Source organism: Somniosus microcephalus, unplaced genomic scaffold, assembly GCF_052327205.1.
Source record: "Somniosus microcephalus isolate GS21.2 unplaced genomic scaffold, FLI_Smic_1.0 scaffold175, whole genome shotgun sequence".
In the NCBI taxonomy this organism is placed as follows: domain Eukaryota; kingdom Metazoa; phylum Chordata; class Chondrichthyes; order Squaliformes; family Somniosidae; genus Somniosus; species Somniosus microcephalus.
The window spans coordinates 383,432-402,797 of record NW_028225362.1 but is presented as its reverse complement, the minus strand read 5'-3'; the positions used below and the strand labels follow the sequence as shown (position 1 = coordinate 402,797).

The 19,366-nt window shown below is 45.7% G+C and overlaps 2 protein-coding genes across 3 annotated transcripts in view; both read right to left on the bottom strand.

Annotated features, from left to right (window-relative positions):
- LOC147082102 (V-type proton ATPase subunit C 1-A-like) overlaps window positions 1-19,366 on the bottom strand; it is a 159,666-nt gene that overhangs the window by 52,226 nt on the left and 88,074 nt on the right. The window lies entirely within an intron of this gene.
- LOC147082103 (maestro heat-like repeat-containing protein family member 1) lies at window positions 1,536-16,834 on the bottom strand. Its single transcript, XM_085980445.1, has 2 exons — window positions 16,825-16,834; window positions 1,536-6,519 (listed from the first exon to the last, which is right to left on the bottom strand). The coding sequence occupies exons 1-2, from the start codon at window positions 16,832-16,834 to the stop codon at window positions 1,667-1,669; spliced, it is 4,863 nt and encodes a 1,620-aa protein (XP_085836571.1). The 3' UTR covers window positions 1,536-1,666.

Here is a 19,366-nt window from a genome sequence, read left to right as displayed (position 1 = left end):
GATAATGAAGAATTTGATCGACTAAATAAGATAGACGTACCCGAATAACGGTTGGTTATCATAGAATGATAAAAGGAGGGAATGAGAATATCATTTCGAGAAACAGAAACCAGAAACTGTAAAAGCAGCAGAGAAGTAAAAAGGGCTAACCTGATCTTTAATTGTTAACGAGGCTGGCACCCATGATGTTACCCCTTGCTGATAGAAACAATGTAGCAGAAACTGTTTAGACTTTAGTGATTGCAAACACATTACCATAATGTTGAGGTGATCATAACACATTACCATGATGTTTACTTAGCTGTAACCCATTCAGTAAAATGTGACTTCTTTATTTCAAACTGCCAGACCAGGAAATCCAATTAAATGTATACATGCCCAGCTCATGATTGGTGCAGAATGTACGAGGTGTTAATGCTCTCTCAAAAGCAGGGATAAAAATGTAGCACACTGTATGAGAAATAGCTTGCTCTGTTGGGTTCGTTAGACTCTTGCAGGAGTCGGTGCTGACATTTCAGAGTAAGACTCCGCGGGTAATAAATCGTTTGAATTCTCCAGTTGTTCGACTCAGTGTTTGCTGAACCAGACTGAGGGTAAAAGAATCCGTTCCATCAAATCGAGCAGCGTTTTGGAACACAATTGTTTACTTTTTCCTTGCATTAAAAATGTTGCTTTATGTATTTAAGAGTGGTAACCTGGTACAGTTTGATTAATACTGTGGAAATGGGTTTATCACAAAAAATAAGCATTTTTAATAAGGTCTACCACCTGTGAGTAACCGGATTTTAAATAAGTGAAAGAGTTTTAAAACTATACCGAACCATTTACTATTTCATTGGTGTACAGTAGTCAGCTTCCTAGCAAATAAAATATTTAATATTTTAAAACTTTTAAAATGCGCATTAGTGTCCTTGCACCTTTTAAAAAAAAAAGCTTAATTTTAAGAGCCTCCTCAAAGGCCCACAAACAAGCGCAATTAGCGTAAACTTGCCATGGTGATGAATTTGACCTGGGAGAGGGGCTAGTTTTGTGGGCGGGGCTGTCTTCCAGTACACTGTTTTTTTAAACCAGCGCATGAGATCGCAGAAACTCGATTTGCACTGGACGTAATTTGTGCTTAAAATTCCTCGATCTTTTGCAATGGTTTGGCCAATTTCGGGCGAATTGCGCTGAAAAATACCAGCACAACCTGACGGAAACTCTAAGCTGGGGAGTGCAATGTCAAAGTTTGCGCATGATACGAAACCTGGCAACATACTAAATAGTGAGCAGAATATCAGACTCAGGACAGACTGGCAAAATGGGCAGACACATAGCAGATGCAAGTTAATGTGAATAAGTGTAAAGTGATGCACTTTGGGAGTGCAGGGAACTGCATCTATAAATAAACTAGCATGATGATCCAGTGAAGAATTACATGGAGTGAGGAGTAGGATCTGTGTCTAATGTCCAGTGTGAGAGAGAGAGAGAATCAGGAGCGGTCACTCCCAGTCACGCAGCAGTGGGACCTGCACCATTTGAAGACGCACCAATAGTTACAATGGAACAACAGGATATTGATTTATTTACAAACCATAAAATTACATATTTACAAATCAAGTTGAATGAATGATCACTTTGCTGCTAAGAGGACGCGGAGAAGGTTGGTGGCCTGAGCGTCGAGTCTTCAGTCTGATGGTGAACAGCAGCAGTTCATTGTGCAGATGTTCCACCAGGTGGCCCTCCGGGCGGGTTGGACACGTTCTGACTGTTGAAGTAAACATGCAAAGGCCACTGCATGTGCTTGCAGTTGTTCCTGGGGGCTCTGGAAGAAGGACTCGCAGTCCACGGCATATGAGGAGATCTGTTTGGGGATATCTTGGGCCAACTGTTGTGAAAGGTCTCTTAGGAGGGTCATGTAGTTCCTGGTGGGCTCCTTCGCATACTTGTCAATCAACAAGGAAGCCTCAACAGATCCAATGAGTGGGAAGAGCAACCATAGTGTTGATAAACAAGACCTAGTGACCTCCTCACTCTTTCCATTCAGGTGTAGCAACAAACGCACCAGGTTGGAATGGACCAGTCGGCAGAAGAAGGATCTGGAACCTCCAATTCCACACTTGGCCAAGATCCCCAACACTTTGAACGCTTCAGCCCGCACTCTATCAGACTCTGCCTCAAAGTGTGGTTGAATCCTGACGAGGATTTCCTCTACATAAGGTTGGATGGTGTTTGCTTGCAACTGAATTAAGTTCTTTGAGAGGCACGACAGCACCTCAAAGATTAGCACCTCCTTCTGGTTCTTCATGTTCCCCAACAGACTAATCATTGTGCACATCACTTGCAGACGCAATCCTTTATTCTTGGGGTGTGCTCTAATGTTGTACAGGCCTCTGACACACAGCAACCGGGTAACTGGAGAAGCATAGAGCAAATATCTTAACAATCTATTCGCCAGAATGCCTGTGAGATGCAGCTGTGAAACCAGGGGAGATTTTAACAGCTCTGCAAAGAAGGAAACCAAGGTGACTGCCTGACAGTCTTGAACAGTATGGAATTGAGTTGCCAGCTGTTTCACAATGCCAGTCAGACTGGCGCCAGCGTATCTCACCATTGCTCTGGCCAGCAGGACAACCCCCTTGTCAGACTTGCAGAGATCCATCATCTGGTCCCATCCTCCACTTTGCACCATATCATGAAGCACTGCTTCATTATCTGTTTGAGCTAGCAGGTCCTTCAGTGTCTCCACACAGTTCACACAGACATTGCTGCTTTCAGGTGTTAGAGGCTCAACTGAGAATTCTCTTTGCTGCAGTTGACCATCAGGAACAAAGTCACTGACCAGACAAACATTAACACACGAGCTAAGATAAATGAGTAGGACACTAAATATCTGCGGGAATAACATAGCCACCGCTTTTGCCGACTCAGGCTTAGTTATTATTTCGTGCAGCCCACAGATGGCAGCCAGGGATTCAAGGGTTGCGTTATCTCTGATGGGATAGGTTCTGCTCATTGCAAATTCTAACTGTTCGTTCAGTCTGTCCAGCAGCTCTTCTATTGTACTCGTGGCACATTCTGTGTCCTTGGCCAGTGATCGCCACACATCACTGATGTACTTGTCCGAAGGGACAGGGTAGGTGGGGAGACAGGACACAACTGTTGCTCTATTGTGTGAGGTCAGTATGGCGATACTCTGTAGAACTGAAAGTCTCACGTTCTCATAAGGAACTGACTGCAATTCAACGCTCAGCACGTGAAGTATCTCCAAGACCTGATCCCCAAGTTCACTGCCACGTTTTTTAATTATGTTTTGCAGGAGCACAGCGGCTGCACCGGAACAACTGAGGTGCTGGTCGGACAGTCCTTTGAGGGCCACAGAGAGCAAGCTGCCCAACTGGTCATGGGGCAAACACTTGGAAATTACCTCTGTGATCTGGCAGCATGCTTGAAAGATGACTGAAGCATCAGGGTTAGCTAACTGTTCCCTGACTTCTTTCAGAACCTCCAACTGCTCCTTTTGCTGATCCAGATTGCTGCCTTCGTACGGCAACTGAATCGACAGGATGATGCACAAGGTGTCCAGAGCCATCTGTCGAACGGGAAGCGATGGGTCTGCACAACGCGGCATCAGTCGTCCAATCAGAGTCCCCGTGTTATTTCCAGGCGTTACATTCTGAACATTGAGCTTCTCCCAGTAAAATTTCAGAAGCTGTATGGTCGTGTCCATGGCTCTCTCTCGCTCATGAGGTTTTGCTGAAATGATCCAGACTTCTACCTGATTGAAAATGACCACAAATCCTTCAGGGGACAGGTCCTGAAGCAATAATTGCTTCAGGAGCTCTTGCAGGGAACTCATAGTTTGGGTATAAAGTGTTCCCATTTCTTTTCTGTTACTATTCATGTCTTTGTCCAGTTCTGAAGGTAACAAGCTGAAAGTACTGGTCAGGCAGGTTTGAATCAATTTGCAGGTGTCAGCTCGGTTTGGCTCAATGTGTAGTTGTATCAGATGTTTGCAGGCATTCATGGCTAACTGTCGAACAGGGCTCTGCAGCAGCTCTGGTGGCTCGGCCTCGATAAGATCCAGCATGCATGTCAGCAGCTCCCTGTTTCTGATAAAGTTGAAGGGAGCTCTCTGGCGATTTGAATGTAGGGATCTGGCTATCAGAGTCACGGTCTGTATTAGGCTGAGCTTTAGTGCGAGATCCCTGGATTCAGTCTTGTTCTCCTGTCCACTTGTAATGTATTGGTTGATCACAGCCGGCAGAATGTGGGTCTCGATTGTGGACAGCATTAGTTCCTCAGGTGCGTAGAATGCCAAGTTCCCATAGCACAGAACCAGTGTGCTCCTGGCTTTAGCCAAATCCACATCAGGCTTGACCCCAAGAATATTCAGGAAACTTTGAGTTTTCTTAAATCTGTTGGAGTTAGCAAACTCCTCCAGGCTACTGAGGGTATCATGAAAGTGTGTCATGGCACAGAAACCAATGGCGAGAGCTGCACCCTCTCTCTCCGCACTCTCACTGTGCTGCACACTCAGTAGCATTTCGTAAAGCTCCTCCTTTATTTTTGTTGTGCGGGTCTGACGAAGCACTGTCCCAAATGATTTATAGAGAAAGCCTTTCTCTTGTGGGGATAGGTGGTTGGTGTTAATCTCTCTATGTATTTCATTAGTGAGCTGGCATGTCCATTCCTCGTCATCAATGGCATTGAGTGTTCTGGACAAGAACAGCAATAATTTCTCCTCCCATTCCTTTTGGGCCAGAGACTCCTTTGAATTCTTTAGTAATTGTTCAACCAATGATGGAAGCTCCTCTTCCCACTCTCTCTCAGATGCTGGGCGAATATTGAGGCTCAGGACTTGCATTAGCCTCAGTGCCGCAGCTCCTCGGCTTCCTCCCTGATATGGGCAACAAGAAATGACGAGGAGCCGGGTCAGCAGTGCCTGGGCTTTCGGGAGATTGGCATCTTCATTGTAAGTGAGGAAAAACCTCTCACTGCCGGCTTGCAGTTTCTTTTTTCCAAGATGTGCTGAACAATTACAGATTGTTGTTAAAGCCTTGGTGTACTGGGTCATGGTGACAAACTCCAGTAAGAATGGCCAAAGGACATCCTCCATCTTCACTGCAGCTGTGATCACACACATCACTGTTTCACATACTGTGACTAATTCCTCAGTTGTTACCTGGTCTGGCTGATGATTGGGTGGTTCCAGGGTCCCTGAATCAACAGATGCAGCACACTGTTGGATGACAAATTCCACCATTGCCTTTCCTCCCTCTAGCTCAAGGTAACCTTGCTGGGCCATGACACATATTACCTGGGCAATTAGTTTCTTCTCCTGATTGCTGCGCTTGTCCAGGAGCAGTGGTTTTATGGCAGCCACAATCTGAGCCTTCTTCCTCTCAAAATGTGAGGAGACCGATATGATGAGTTGCCTCAGTACATTGAGTGTTCCTACTCTCATTTTTTGGTCAGCGTTCTCCAACTGTGAGAGGAGAAATTCGACTATTGTATCTGCATAAGCTGGGACCAGAACTCTAAAACAGCAAAGGATCTTATTGCATTTCTTCGCAGCAAAATGGTTAGTATACCCTGCCGAAACACACATCTGCTGGTGGAGACTTTTAAGCAGATTGCCCATCTGTGTTTTCAGCCCCAGATACCTCATCTCTATGGCAACATCCAGCACCCGGCACAGACACTCTGTGATGGAAAAATGCCCTGGTTGCTTCTTGTAGAGAGACAGGATGCCTGGAATTATCCTGGGCAGCTCTTTTTCCAGTGCGTCCTTGGGCAGCAGGGAAATGACATAGCCTAGAGCTTCTACTATTGAGATCTTCAATTCAGAGGACTCCTTCTTGAACCACACCTTGAATAACAGACTATAGACAGTGTTGATTTCGGTGGAGAAAGAATCTTTAGTCACGTTAGGGTCTGAGGCTTTCTCCATATTTCCCAGATAGATCAGGATGCTCTTGCTAAAACTTCCTACCGCTGAGGCAAATGCAGTCTTCAGCTCAGCCTGTTTAACGCCAACGAATACTGGAATCATGATCCCCAAGATAGATTTTAGTAAAGGAACCATGCCGTACACATTTTCCATTGACATTTTTGTTAAGGTCTTGACCATGTACACATGCGGAAGGTGCCCTTGTTTGAAACTCTTTGTCGTCAACTGGACAACTTCATTTCTGAACCTGAAGCTCATGACAACCAGGAGATTGCTGGCTGCTTCCTGGCTGGCAGCTTGTGCTCCTGTTAACATCGTCATCCACATTGCAGCCAAAGAGATAACTTTCTCAGCAAGTGCTTGGCTGATTTGATCAAGGTTGTCCTTGATAATCATCGCCATGCTCTCCAATACTACAACACCGTATGGAGCTGTCCGCGTGGTGTGATGGCACAGATAGTCATGGCAGCTCATTAATACTATTTCTGGGTGCTGACGCCCCAATGTCTGGAGGGTCTTTGATATTCTCTGATGACAACGTTCATCTTCCTCGGCTATCATCTTCACGAAGGCAACCAAGAATGTCCCTCAATGTGGAAACAGTCAGCAGTCAAATTCTACAACTCTTCAATATGAAGAAAGGTTTCAACCAAATAATTTCTGTGAGTAATGATCAATTAAAGATTGTCTTTGTTCACTAACTCTCAGTATGAAATCAGATCTCTGCTCGGATGTTGTTCCCTGACTTCTTTCTCTCCAATAATTAACACTGTTCCTTTCCACAGTGTTTTAAATTTGTTCTTGGTGATCTTCCAAAATTTGGATAGATTTGATGAACGCACTTGTCTTTAAGCTCTCTCCTCTTTGCTCTCTCATGCACAAATGCACAGTTTGAACCACTTTGCTGTGTCTTGTCCACCCGTGGTTTCTGGGTTGTCATGGTTTTCATTGTGAGGCCATGTTACATGACCCCTCAGTTGTGATGTCGTCCTGGGTTATGTGCCCATATAAGTCTTGTCAGCTGTTTATGGCAGATTAAGGTGGGGGGGGGGGTTGTTGTTGTTGTGCCTCGACAGGAAGTAAATTATAAAGGGATTGAAGCTGCTTCATGAGGTCATGAAGTTATTGTGACATCAGAGCACTTGTTCCAATCGTCACTCCTTTAAAATCCTTGTTCTCTAGTGCCTACCACCCTGGTTTCTCACCCACATATCCTCCCTGATTTCCTCCTTCAACCTCTGGACTCAGTGACTCCTCATCCTTGGTCATTTCAATCTCCATTTCAACTTCCCTTGCCCTCTTCTCATCTGATTTTACTGCTCTCCTGTCATCCTTTAAACTCTCCTACCCATATTGATGGCCTCTAGTTATGCTCTTCCCCACAAGTAGAAACATTCTCTCTGTAACAACTTTATCAACATTTTTCATAATTTTAAATATCTCTAATAGGTCACCCCTCAGCCTTCTCTTTTTCCAAGAGAAAAGAGACCCAGCCTGTCCATCATTTACTGATATGTATACCCTCGCATTTCTGGTAACATCCTTGTAAATCTTCTCTGCACCCTCTCCAGTGCCTCTATATCAGTTTTTATCAAACAATTGGAGCTTTCAAGACCGAGGTCGATAGACATTTTTGTTGGGCAAGGGTATCAAGGGATATGGAGCAAAGGCGAGTAAAGGAGTTGAGATGCAGAACCAATTGAACGGAACAGGCTCGAGGGGCCGAATGGCCTACTCCTGTTCGTCGGACTTATTTACCACATTGGGACCAATACTTGACCCAACCAATATTTTACCCTAAATGCTTTGGTTCAAGAAGGCGGCCCACCACCACCTTCTCAGGGCAACTAAGGATGGGCAATAAGTGCCAGCTTTACCAGCGATGGCCACATCCAGAGAACAGTAACTCAGGCCACCATAATATTCAGTTAACCACCCTAGGGTTGTACAGCTCAAAGTGCTATGTCCTAACACAACCTGTTGCATCTTGACACTCTCTTGTGCTGTGGTACAGCATGTTGTGTATTAAACTGGAGTTATACTGTACTCTGTGCAAGCTGAAGGGGGTCTCGCACCTCAAGGCTTTAATGTGCTCGCCAGTCTCGTGTGTTATACTGCCACTTTTGAGTTGATGCGTACCCAAAGTCACGCTTAGTATAATAGGAAATGTATTCACACCAGCATCTACCTGCACTGATCTCAGTCATTGCATCCGGCTAAAGGAAGGAAAGATTGCGGCAAATCACCAAGGGACAAACTGACCCTAATGTGAGAGTTGGCTGTCGAGTGGTCCCTATCTCTGGAGAACCAAACAGGTGAGGGAAGGACAACCAATGACCAGAACAAACAAATGAAGACCATGCCATTTAGAGTCATTTTAATGTTTTCCTCCTTAGGTTGGATCTCAGAACAGATTAAATCAGGCAAACTCTATTTATCCAGAAGAAATCAACTTTTATAAAGTCACAGGTGAATTAAATATGGAAGTACGCACACCAATTAACTGACACTATTAAACAGCAGGGAGTTCTCCTGGTGGACTGGCTAATGTTCATCTTTCAGACACTACCAACAACAGATTAGCTGGTCATTCAACTCATTGCTGTTTGTGGGGTCTTACTGCACAAATATTGGCTGCCAAGTTTGCCTACATAACTTTCACTGCACTCCAAAGCAGACATGTCATAATGTGCTATACAAGTATATACCCTTGTTTCTCATTGTATATGGTTGGATCAGATAAGGGGAGAAAATCTTCAACTAACAGAGGGACAGAACAGAGCTCCCTACAATAGCTGTCACTTAGGGCCCCGAACTTTACATGTATTGCAGCACCTGAAGTTTCTCCCTATTCATGCACCTTCCAATTTGATGAGAAGTACTGCTTCACTCAAAGCAATTTCTAAAACACTTCAAATGCAATTACATAACTCCAAATATGTAGCAGTGTTTCCATAGGATTATTCAGATACATAGCAAAGCGTTGCGCAGAGCCGACAAGTTTTCCATTACACATAATGATAGCAAGCGAACTAATTCACTAAAAAAGTTTAATTGATCTAATAATGCACCTATGATACCTAGATAAATTCAAATATACCAACTTTACAACACAAGAGCACAATTTCAAATCCACATTAAAACCATGGACTTTGCTTAGTGATGAAAATTTGAACACACTAATCCTTTTAAACCTTGAGCTTGGGAAGGCTTGTCAATTGCATTTTTCAATCGTTCCTCCAGCCTAATGTATTCTCTGAATAGATTCCAAGCATGAATTGTGGCAATTTTGAATTAAGCAAGCAGCAAGCTTGATTAAAGCATTTAAAAAAAAAAACTCTACGAGGTAGTATCTGGGAGTTTGACAGCGAGACTGTCCCGGACTGCCATATAAGAACATAAGAACATAAGAAATAGGAGCAGGAGTAGGCCAATCGGCCCCTCGAGCCTGCTCTGCCATTCAATAAGATCATGGCTGATCTGATCCTAACCGCCAATCCACTATCCCAGAACCATCTCCTGAATCTAACAGAATTAGACACACGAAATAGGAGCAGGATCAGGCTACACGGCCCCTGGGCCCGCTCCGCTACCCACAGGGCCATGACCGATCCGAAACTAGACTCATGTCCAATTTCCTGCCCGCTCCCCGTAACCTTTAATTCCCTTTACTTCTAGGAAACTGTCTATTTCTGTTTTAAATTTATGTAATGATGTAGCTTCTACAGCTTTTTGGGGCAGCATATTCCATGGACCTACCACCCTCTGAGTGAAGTAGTTCCTCCTCATCTCAGTTTTGAAAGAGCAGCCCCTTATTCTAAGACTATGCCCCCTAGTTCTAGTTTCACCCATCATCGGGAACATCTTCCCCGCATCCACCCGATCCAACCCCTTCACAATCTTATATGTTTCAATAAGATCGCCTCTCATTCTTCTGAACTCCAATGAGTAGAGTCCCAATCTACTCAACCTCTCCTCATATGTCCATCCCCTCATCCCCGGGATTAACCGAGTGAACCTTCTTTGTACTGACTCGAGAGCAGGAAATGTCTCTGCCTTGAGTCACTTCAGCTCAGAGTTGTTAAGTTGGAGTGTGAGTTAGCAACACTCTGACATACGGGGGTGGGAAGGAATTTCTGGACAGTTTACTCCAGAGTACATTCACACCTCAGAGGAAAGCACTGGTGCAGGAAGGGCAGAAGGAACCTAGGGAAGGTCAGACTGAGGGGAGAACAGCCACAATGCTGACCTAGGCACCATGGAGCAGAGGGTTGTCCAAAGAGGGGTGGAGGAGCAGAATAGAAACGCAGTAGTTATCGGTGATTCAATAATATAGGGGGATAGATAGCATCCTCTGTAGCCACGTTAAAGAGTCCCAAAGGGTGTGGCTGGAAAGAAATTTGGAAAAGGAGGGAGTAGATCCAGTTGTCGTGGTCCATGTCGGGACCAATGACATAGGAAAGAAAAGGGAGGAGATCCTGCTAAGGGAGTATCATGAGTTAGGAACTAAATTAAAAAACAGGACCCCAAGGGCGGTAAGCTCAATATTATTACCCGAGCCACGTGCTAATTGGCATAGGGACAAACAGATCAGGAAGGTGAACACATGGCTAAAGGAGTGGTGGGGGAAGGAGAGGCTCCATTTCATGGGTCACTGGCACCAGCACTGGGACAGGAAGGAGCTGTACCACTGGGACAGGCTGCATCTGAAGCAGGTTGAGCCCAAGGTCCTAGTGAAAAGGATAAATAGGATAGTAAAAACTTAAACTAATCAATGGGGGTGGCAGTCAGAAACAATAGCAAAAGTGATTGTTTAAAAAAAATGAAAAGGGATAAGAGCAGAGTGTAGGTCACAAGCAGTGATAGATACTCCAGGTTGTGGGAATACTAAAATAACTAAAGTGGTTACAGCAGAAATGACAACTAAGAAGTATATTAAGTTAAACGGTGCAAGAAAGACAAGGCAGAAGGACAGGTTAGGGTTGCTTGCTCAAATAAGAGTTTTATATACTAACGCACGGAGTATAAGAAATAAATTGAGTGAATTAGAGGCTCAATTTTGCTTAGAGGGTATGACACGGTGGCCATTACTGAGACATGGCTGCAAGTTGGTCATGATTGGTAGATAAATATTCCAAGTTATAAGGTCTTTAGAAAGGATAGGGAAACTGGAGGGGTAGCATTACTGATTAAAGATACTATTGCACATTAATAAGAAAAAGCAATCATTGGCGACTCTATGGTTAGAATTGAGGAATAATGGGAAATGTCTACAGGTCTCCTGATAGCAGCAATGAAGAGGCAGAATGTATTAATTCAGATTAGAGGGGCTTGTAGCAAAAGTAGAGTTGTTTTACTAGGCGATTTTAAAATTCATAGATTGGGATGAGCAGAGTAGCTCAAGCCAGAAAGGTAGTGAATTTGAGTGCATTCAAAATAGGTTTCTAGATCAATATGTTCTAGAACCAACAAGAGAGCAGGCCATACTAGATTTAGTTGATGAGCAATGGACCAGGTTTAGTTAATCTAACAACTTGTATTTATATAGCTTCTTTAATGTAGTGAAAGGTCCCAAGGCACCTCACAGGAGCACTACCCAACAAAATTTGACACCGAGACACAAGATATTAGGACAGTTGGCCAAAAGCTTGGTCAAAGAGGTAGGTTTTAAGGAGCATCTTAAGGGAGGAGGTAGAGAGGCGGAGAGGTATAGGAAGAGAATTCCAGAGCTTAGGGCCTTGGCAGCTGAAGACACGGCCGCCAATGGTGGAGCGATTAAAATCAGGGTAGAGCAGGAGGCCAGGACTGGAGGAGCGCAGAGATCTCAGAGGGTTGTCGGGCTGGAGGAGGTTACAGCAATAGGGAGGGGCGAGGCCATGGAGGGATTTGAAAACAAGGGTGAGAATTTTAAAATTGAGGCATTGCCGGACCAAGCCAATGTAGATCAGGGGTGATGGGTGAGCGGGTTTTGGTGCGAGTTAGGATACGGGTAGAGTTTTGGAGGGTGGTAGGTGGGAGGCCGGCCTGGAGTGCATTGGAATGGTCAAGTCTAGAGATAAAAAAGACATGGATGAGGGTTTCAGCAGCAGATAAGCTGAGGCAGGGGCAGAGATGGGGCAAAGTTACGGAGGTGGAAACAGGTGGGCTTGGTGATGGAGTGGTTATGTGGTCTGAAGCTCATCACAGGGTCGAATACGACACCAAGGTTGTGAACAGTCTGGTTCAGTCCCAGACAGTGGCCAAGGAGAGCAATGGAGTCAGTGGCTAAGGAACGGAGTTTGGGGCCGGTACCGAAGACAACGGCTTTGGGCTTACATAGAAACATAGAAAATAGGAGCAGGAGGAGGCCATTCGACCCCTCGAGCCTGCTCCACCATTCAGTGCGATCATGGCTGATATCCAAATTCAGTACCCTGTCCCTGCTTTCTCCACATTTCCCTTGATCCCCTTAGCCGTAAGAAATAGATCTAACTCCTTAATGAATTGGCCTCAACTGTCTTCTGTGGTAGAGAATTCCACAGGTTCACCACTCTCTGGGTGAACAAATTCCTCCTCATCTCAGTCCTAAATGGCTTACCCCTTATCCTTAGACTGTGACCCCTGGTTCTGGACACCCCCGCCATCAGGAACAGCCTTCCTGCATCTAATCTGTCTAGTCCTGTTAGAGTTTTATAAGTTTCAATGAGATCCCCTCTCATTCTTCTGAACTCTAGCGAATATAAGCCTAATCGACCCAATCTTTCTTCATACGTTATTCCTGCCATCCCAGGTATCAGTCTGGTGAATCTTCGCTGCACTCCCTCCATGGCAAGAACATCCTTCCTCAGATAAGGTGACCAAAACGGCACACAATACTCAAGGTGTGGTCTCACCAAGGCCCTGTACAACTGCAGCAAGACATCCTTGCTCCTGTACTCGAATCCTCTCGCTATGAAAGCCAGCATACCATTTGCCTTCTTAACCCCCAATGTATAGTTGGAGGAAATTTCTCCTCGTTGGACAGCAGGGTGGAGTGGTCGAGAGGTGGTGGTGAGGCAGAGCTGGGTTGTTGGCAGCCTACATGTGGAACAGGACGTTTTTTTTTCGGATGATGTCACCGAGGGGCAACATGTAGATGAGAAATAGGAGGGGGCCAAGGATAGATCCTTGGGGGCTCCAGAAGCTAACAGTGCAGTAGCAGGAAGAGAAGCCATTGCAGATGATTCTCTGGGTACGACTGGATAAATAAGAATGGAACCAGGCAAGGGCAGTCCCACCCAGCTAGACGACAGAGGAGGGGTGTTGGAGGAGGATGGGGTGGTCAACTGTGTCAAAGGCTACAAACAGGTTGAGGAGGATGAGGAGAGATAGATTACCACGGTCACAGTCACTTGGGATGTCATTTGTGACTTTGATGAGGGCCGTTTCAGTACTGCAGCAGGGGTGGAAACCTGACTGGAGGGATAACACAGTAAGGGAACATTTATCTAACAGTGATCAGAATATGATCGATTTCAATGTTAGGTTTGAAAAGGAGAAACGTAGCAGTTACTAAGATTCTAAATTTTGGTATGGCTAACACTATCAGACTGTGAGAGACTGATGACAGCAAACAGGTCAAAACTGTTACTGAGTAAAACTACAGATGTACTATAGGAGGTGTGCAAAGAATTTAGCTAATACAGGACCAGTATATATCCACAAGGTGCAAGAGCACTACTTAAATACAGAGTGATTATTTGCACAAACAAATTTGAGTCGTTCAGCGTATGTACACCATATGGGGGCGGAGCTTAAAGACCGTCCTCCCCCCCCCCCCCCTCCAACCACTGGAGTCACGCACGCGCACCCATCGCTCCAATCGTGCATGCACCCAGGTTTCCTGTAGGCTCAGAGTCAGGAACTTGTTTGGGGGAGGGGGAGTGAGGAGGAGAAGAGAATGTCATGAACTTGTAGAGGTGGGGGGGGGGGCGGCGGGAAGATCAGGAACTTTGGTGGGTGGGCGGAAGGAGAAGAGGGGTCAGGAACTTGTTGGGGGCAGGGAACAGGAGAGAGAGAAGGTCCTAACCCAGGAGGGTGAGCCCTATCTGTTCTCTTAAAGCAGTAGTGTTAGCACTGTGAGCTCGAGAGCCTGGCTGTCACAATGAATGGATCAAATCGCACATTGCAAAGATATTAATTACTCAGGCAGACAGGATCTAATTACACAGTCCAGACAAACTGTTGGGTGTGTCTTGTCCTCCAATGGGACCAATCAGAAATTTGCCGTTGCAAATAGTTACAGCCTAACAAATAAAACAGCCATGGTCGGCAAAAGCAGTCCGAGAGAACATAAAACTAAAGGAAAGAGCATACAAAGAAGCAAAGAATAATGTAAATCCAGGGGACTGGGAGAGATATAAAGAGCAGCAAAGGAAGACAAAAAATACACTAAGAGCTACAAAAAGGGAATACAAAAAGAAACTTGAGATACCTCAGGATTAACGCAAAGTTTTTACAATTATAATAGAAGACAAAGGGTAGTCAAGGGTAATGTGGGCCCATTTAAAACTAATATGGGCAATATTGTAAATGAAACGAAGGAAATGGCAGACTTGTTGAATAATTACTTTGTGTCAGTCTTCACGGTAAAGAAAGAGGATAATATACCCGACATGCCAGGCAAACTAATAATGAATCAAGGACTGGAACTCACTAAAGTTAACGTAAGCAAGAAAACAATATCAGAAAAATAATGGCACTAAAGACTGACAAATCCTTTTTACGCAGCGAGTGGTGAGGACCTGGAACTCGCTGCTGACGGAAATGGCAGAAGCGGAGACACTCAGGCCTAGAAATTGGGTTGAGGCGCCAAACTGGCGCCAAGTTCGCCTGAGCGCAGGATTTAGCGCAGCGTTCGAGTCTTCAGCGATCGTCCGATATTCAGTTTCATTGCCCCTAGAGGGACACGGGGCGAGGTTCGAGGCGTTCCGTGTTCCTCTTAGGGTGCTGAAACTGAATATCGCAGCGCAACGTGCCGCAGCGCCACACGCTGTGGCACGGCACGCTGCGGTACTGCAGGCCTTCCTCCCATTGTTAAGGGGGAGGGGCCTGCAACAGCGCGATCCCCGATCGTGAATGCCGGCAAAAGAGCCCGGCACCGAGTAGAAGTGCCGGGCTCTTGGGAAACAGCTGGCAATGCCACGGATGGTGGTCAGGAGGCCGGGGACGGAGGTGCTGGCAGGCGGCCGCCGAAAAAGGCGGCCGCCCCGCACCTCCACCTTAACTTGCGCCGCTGCTGGCACAGTAAGGCCCCGTGAACCGGGCGCGGGTAGCGAACGGCGCAACTGCGGCGTTCGCAACCAAATATCGTGAACGGGGTGCGAATGGGGCGCTGCGCACACCGATGACGTCATCGGTGGCGGCGCAGCGCAAAAGGCTAACGCCACCATTATCGCCCCAACTCAATATCGCGGGAGGCACAGCCAGTGGCGCTACAGCCACTGCCTGCCTCTTTAGGTGCTAACAAGTGGCGCTACTCACCCAATTTCTCCCCCTCAATGTTTTCAAGGGGAGACTGGATAGGCACTTGAGGGAAATAAACTTGCAGGTCTACGGGGATAGAGCGGGGGAATGGGACTGACTGGATAGCTCCGATGGGCCGAATGGCCTCCTTCTGTGCTGTTATGACTCTTTGGGGAGAGAAATTCGGTATCGCCCCGTTTGAGGCGCAATTATCGGCCGGGCGCAAAGTTTAGCGCCTGGCACTAATTATCGCCTCCGACTACAAACTTGGGCTCTGTCGCCCCGGAGGTGCTACACGCCTCTCTTAAGGCGCTAACGCCGAGGAGCGAGGCGCTACCTCAGAGCACTGGCGAAGCTCATGTGATGTCAGTCAGCAATGGAACACAGAAACACTGGTGCCGGCCAGTTCTTAAAGGGGAGGGTCGATCTTGCTCTACATCCACATCCTGCTCATTGCAGCCTTGAATCTCGGCCTGGAGAGACCTGTACATCAAATCTGCTGGAAAGAACAATGGAGAGACCCAGGGAAAGAGCTCAGAGTGCAGCCCCCTGTAATCTCTTCTAAATCGATGCAAGGAAGGTCAAATCAAAATGAACCTGCAAAGTGCTGCTCAGTACCCAAAACTCCTTCACACAGTGTTGAATCTCTCCAGAAGTCTCTCAGAATGTGTGATGCAAAAATGTCGCAGACAAAAAAAGGTAGAAAGCGGTCGCCTTTAAATAGCGCTCCCCCAGTCCCTTCCTGACTGCAAAGCGCTCCCCTTAACCTGTCGTTGCTAGCGGCAGGCGGTAAGGCAGGGGCGCCAATCAATATCCAGTCCGGGGACTACCAGGGTGTTGCACGCTTGACTGACGTCATGATCTGCGGGTGCAGGAGATCGTGGCGGTAGTGTTTAGCGCTGCCGCAAAAGGTCGGTCAATTTCGTGAGCAGCGCAAACATCGGCGCACCCGGACGCTAGTTGCTTTGCGCCCCATAGGGCACTAACGGGAGGCGCAATGCAACCAAATTTTCCCCCTATGACCCTTAGAAAGTGGAGTTAATTCTATGATTGACGGTGAAGGTGTTTGGCCTTCCTATTTAATTGAAGTTCCTTTGTGGATGGATATTCTCTTGTGATGGAGCTGTTCTTTGGTTGATCCATATTGAAGGTATAGAACATGACCAATCAAATCATAGAAGTTTAAAGCACAGAAGGAGGCTATTTAGCCCATTGTGTCTATGCTGGCTCTTTGTTAAAGGAATCAAGAACTAATCCCACAGACCTTCTCTCTCCCCAGAGCTTAGTCCTCTGTGTCAAATATTTACCAGATTTTCCCTTGAAAGATGTGATGGTCTCTGCCTCAACTATTCACCATAGCAAAGCATTCCATCTCCATCAACTCTCTGTGTAAATAAATTTCTCCTTACCTTGCTCCATGTTCTCGAAATGACAAATTTAAGAACATAAGAATTAAGAGCAGGAGTAGGCCATGTGGCCCCTCGAGCCTGCTCTGCTATTTAATAAGATCATGGCTGATCTTTGATCTCAACTCCACTTTCCCACCCAATCTCCATATCCCTTGATTCCCCTAGCGTCCAAAAATCTAACTATCTCAGCATCTACAGCCCTTTGGGGTAGAGAATTCCAAAGATTCACAACCCTCTGTGTGAAGAAATTCCTCCTCATCTCAGTCTTAAATAGCTGATTTCTTCTCCTGAGACTATGCCCCCGAGTTCTAGACTCTCCAGCCAGGGTAAACAACCTCTCAGCATCTACCCTGTTAATCCCCTCAGAATCGTATATATTTCAATGAGTTCACCTCTCATTCTTCTAAACTCCAGAGTATAGGCACAATCTGCTCAATCTCTCCTCATAGGACAATCCTCTTATCCCAGGAATCAATCGAGTTAACCTTCGTTGCACCGTCTCTAAGGCAAGTATATCCTTCCTCAGATAAGGAGACCAAAACTGTGCGCAGTACTCCAGCTGTGGTCTCACTAAAGCCCTCTACAATTGTAGCAAGACTTCCTTACTCTTATACTCCAACCCTCTTGCAATAAAGGTCATCATGCCATTTGCCTTCCTAATTGCTTGCTGTACCTGCATGCTAACTCTTTGTTTTGTAGGGGGTGGTGTTTGGAGTCAGCTTCACCTCTGACTTATGAGCGGTTTGAATCGCTCCCACTCCCTTGGTTCTAGACCTTGGACTTATTTGGGGGTTGTGATAAAAGTGCAGCAGACAACTGATTTTTGGTGCAAGAACTTTGATTTTTATTTGAGAAAGAAAAATATAACACAATAATAACACTCTAATAAAATGGGGAAACACTTCGACATACACGAGGGAAAAATTACAGTAGACAAATTTCTCACATCTCCCAATCCCACCTTACTAGCTAAGTTAGGCTCTGAAGGACCAGGGATAATGCTCACCAAAATGACTCCTTGACAGTTGAGCTGGTTCGCAATTTCGGGGTTCGCTAGATGTGTCGTTTGGGGCCTACCGTACCCCGGACGCGGTAGAGGACTTCACCTGCGTATCTGGTCAGACTTCGTGAGTTCACTGATGAGGTAGGGTGCGTATTGGATCTATCAGGTGAGTACCCAATTTTCTTTGGTTAGAAATAGGGCCTAGAGTCTTTTGAATAAAAATCTTACCCAGGGGTAAGTCAGGATAGATTGTAGAGTGGAAAAACTTGCGGATCTTCGGTTTCTTCCAAGTTGGTTTTTCGTTGGTCATGGTGGCCCAATATTACCCGGTTGGCTGTGGGTAATATTCGGTTGGTTGTTTTGTGGGGCCCTTGGTGCCGCAAGGTGTCCGATGGGGGTGTGTTACTTCTTCTTCTTCGAGAGAGAGAGAACTGCTTCGAGATGCTTGCTCCTTGGTCTTGATGTTACTCAACGATAGCTCTTCTCGTGGTTGAACTTGACTCCTTTGGTTTGAACGCCTTTGATCACCCTTTACTTCTGGAACAGGCCTCCAATTATACCAATCGAGACCTGCTAATCTGCGTGCCAAATCAGTTCATGTTATTGTTAGATTTTGGCAGGCTCGTTAATATTAAGTTGTGTAAATTGTTTAAGCGATTTTGAGATGGCTTCCTGAGTTGTTGAAGTAGTTTAACAATGTGAGAATTAGTGGTGAATTGTCCTCAAGCTTTGAGTTTCTTGTGGGGCCTGAGATTTTTTGTGGGTTGGTGAAACGATTTGGTTTATGCATGTTTTTGGATGGGTTCTGTGAGGCTGTTCTTCCGTGGGTCTAGTGTTAGCATGTAAATTTCTAGATAGGGGCCGAGTGATGTTCACAGCTCCCCCAGACAGTTTGGCTATCTGGAATACTCAAACTGTCTACTGCAGAGGTAGATCCCAATTCTTTGTTGCAGCCTTTTCCCAAACATGCCTGAACATGTCCTTTTAAAATGCCAAGTCTGTTTCTGACCTTGAATCTCCTTGTTAGGCCCAACATGCCCTTTTTATCACTCCTGAAGTTTTTAGCAAGGGTCCAAAGTCATTTTAATAGGGTTTTCTTCATTTTGGGGATCTGTTAATTTTGAGAATCCTACAATTTCCTGTATGAGGACACCTAAATCTCTCTGAACACCAACATTTGATAGTTTCTCACCATTTAAAAAATATTCTGTTTTTCTATTCTTCCTACCAAAGTGAATAAACTCACATTTTCCCACATTATACTCCACCTGCCACCTTATTGCCACTCACTTAATCTGTCTATATCCCTTTGCAGGCTCTTTGTGTCCTCCTCGCTGCTTACTTTCCCACCTAGCTTTGTATCTTGGACACATTACGCTCAGTCCCTTCATCTAAGTCATTAATACAGATTGTAAATAGCTGAGGCCCAAGCACTGATCCTTGTGGCACCTCACTAGTTACAGCCTGCCAACTGGAAAATGACCTGTGAATCGCTACTCTCTGTTTTCGGTCCATTATCCAATCCTCTATCCATGCTAA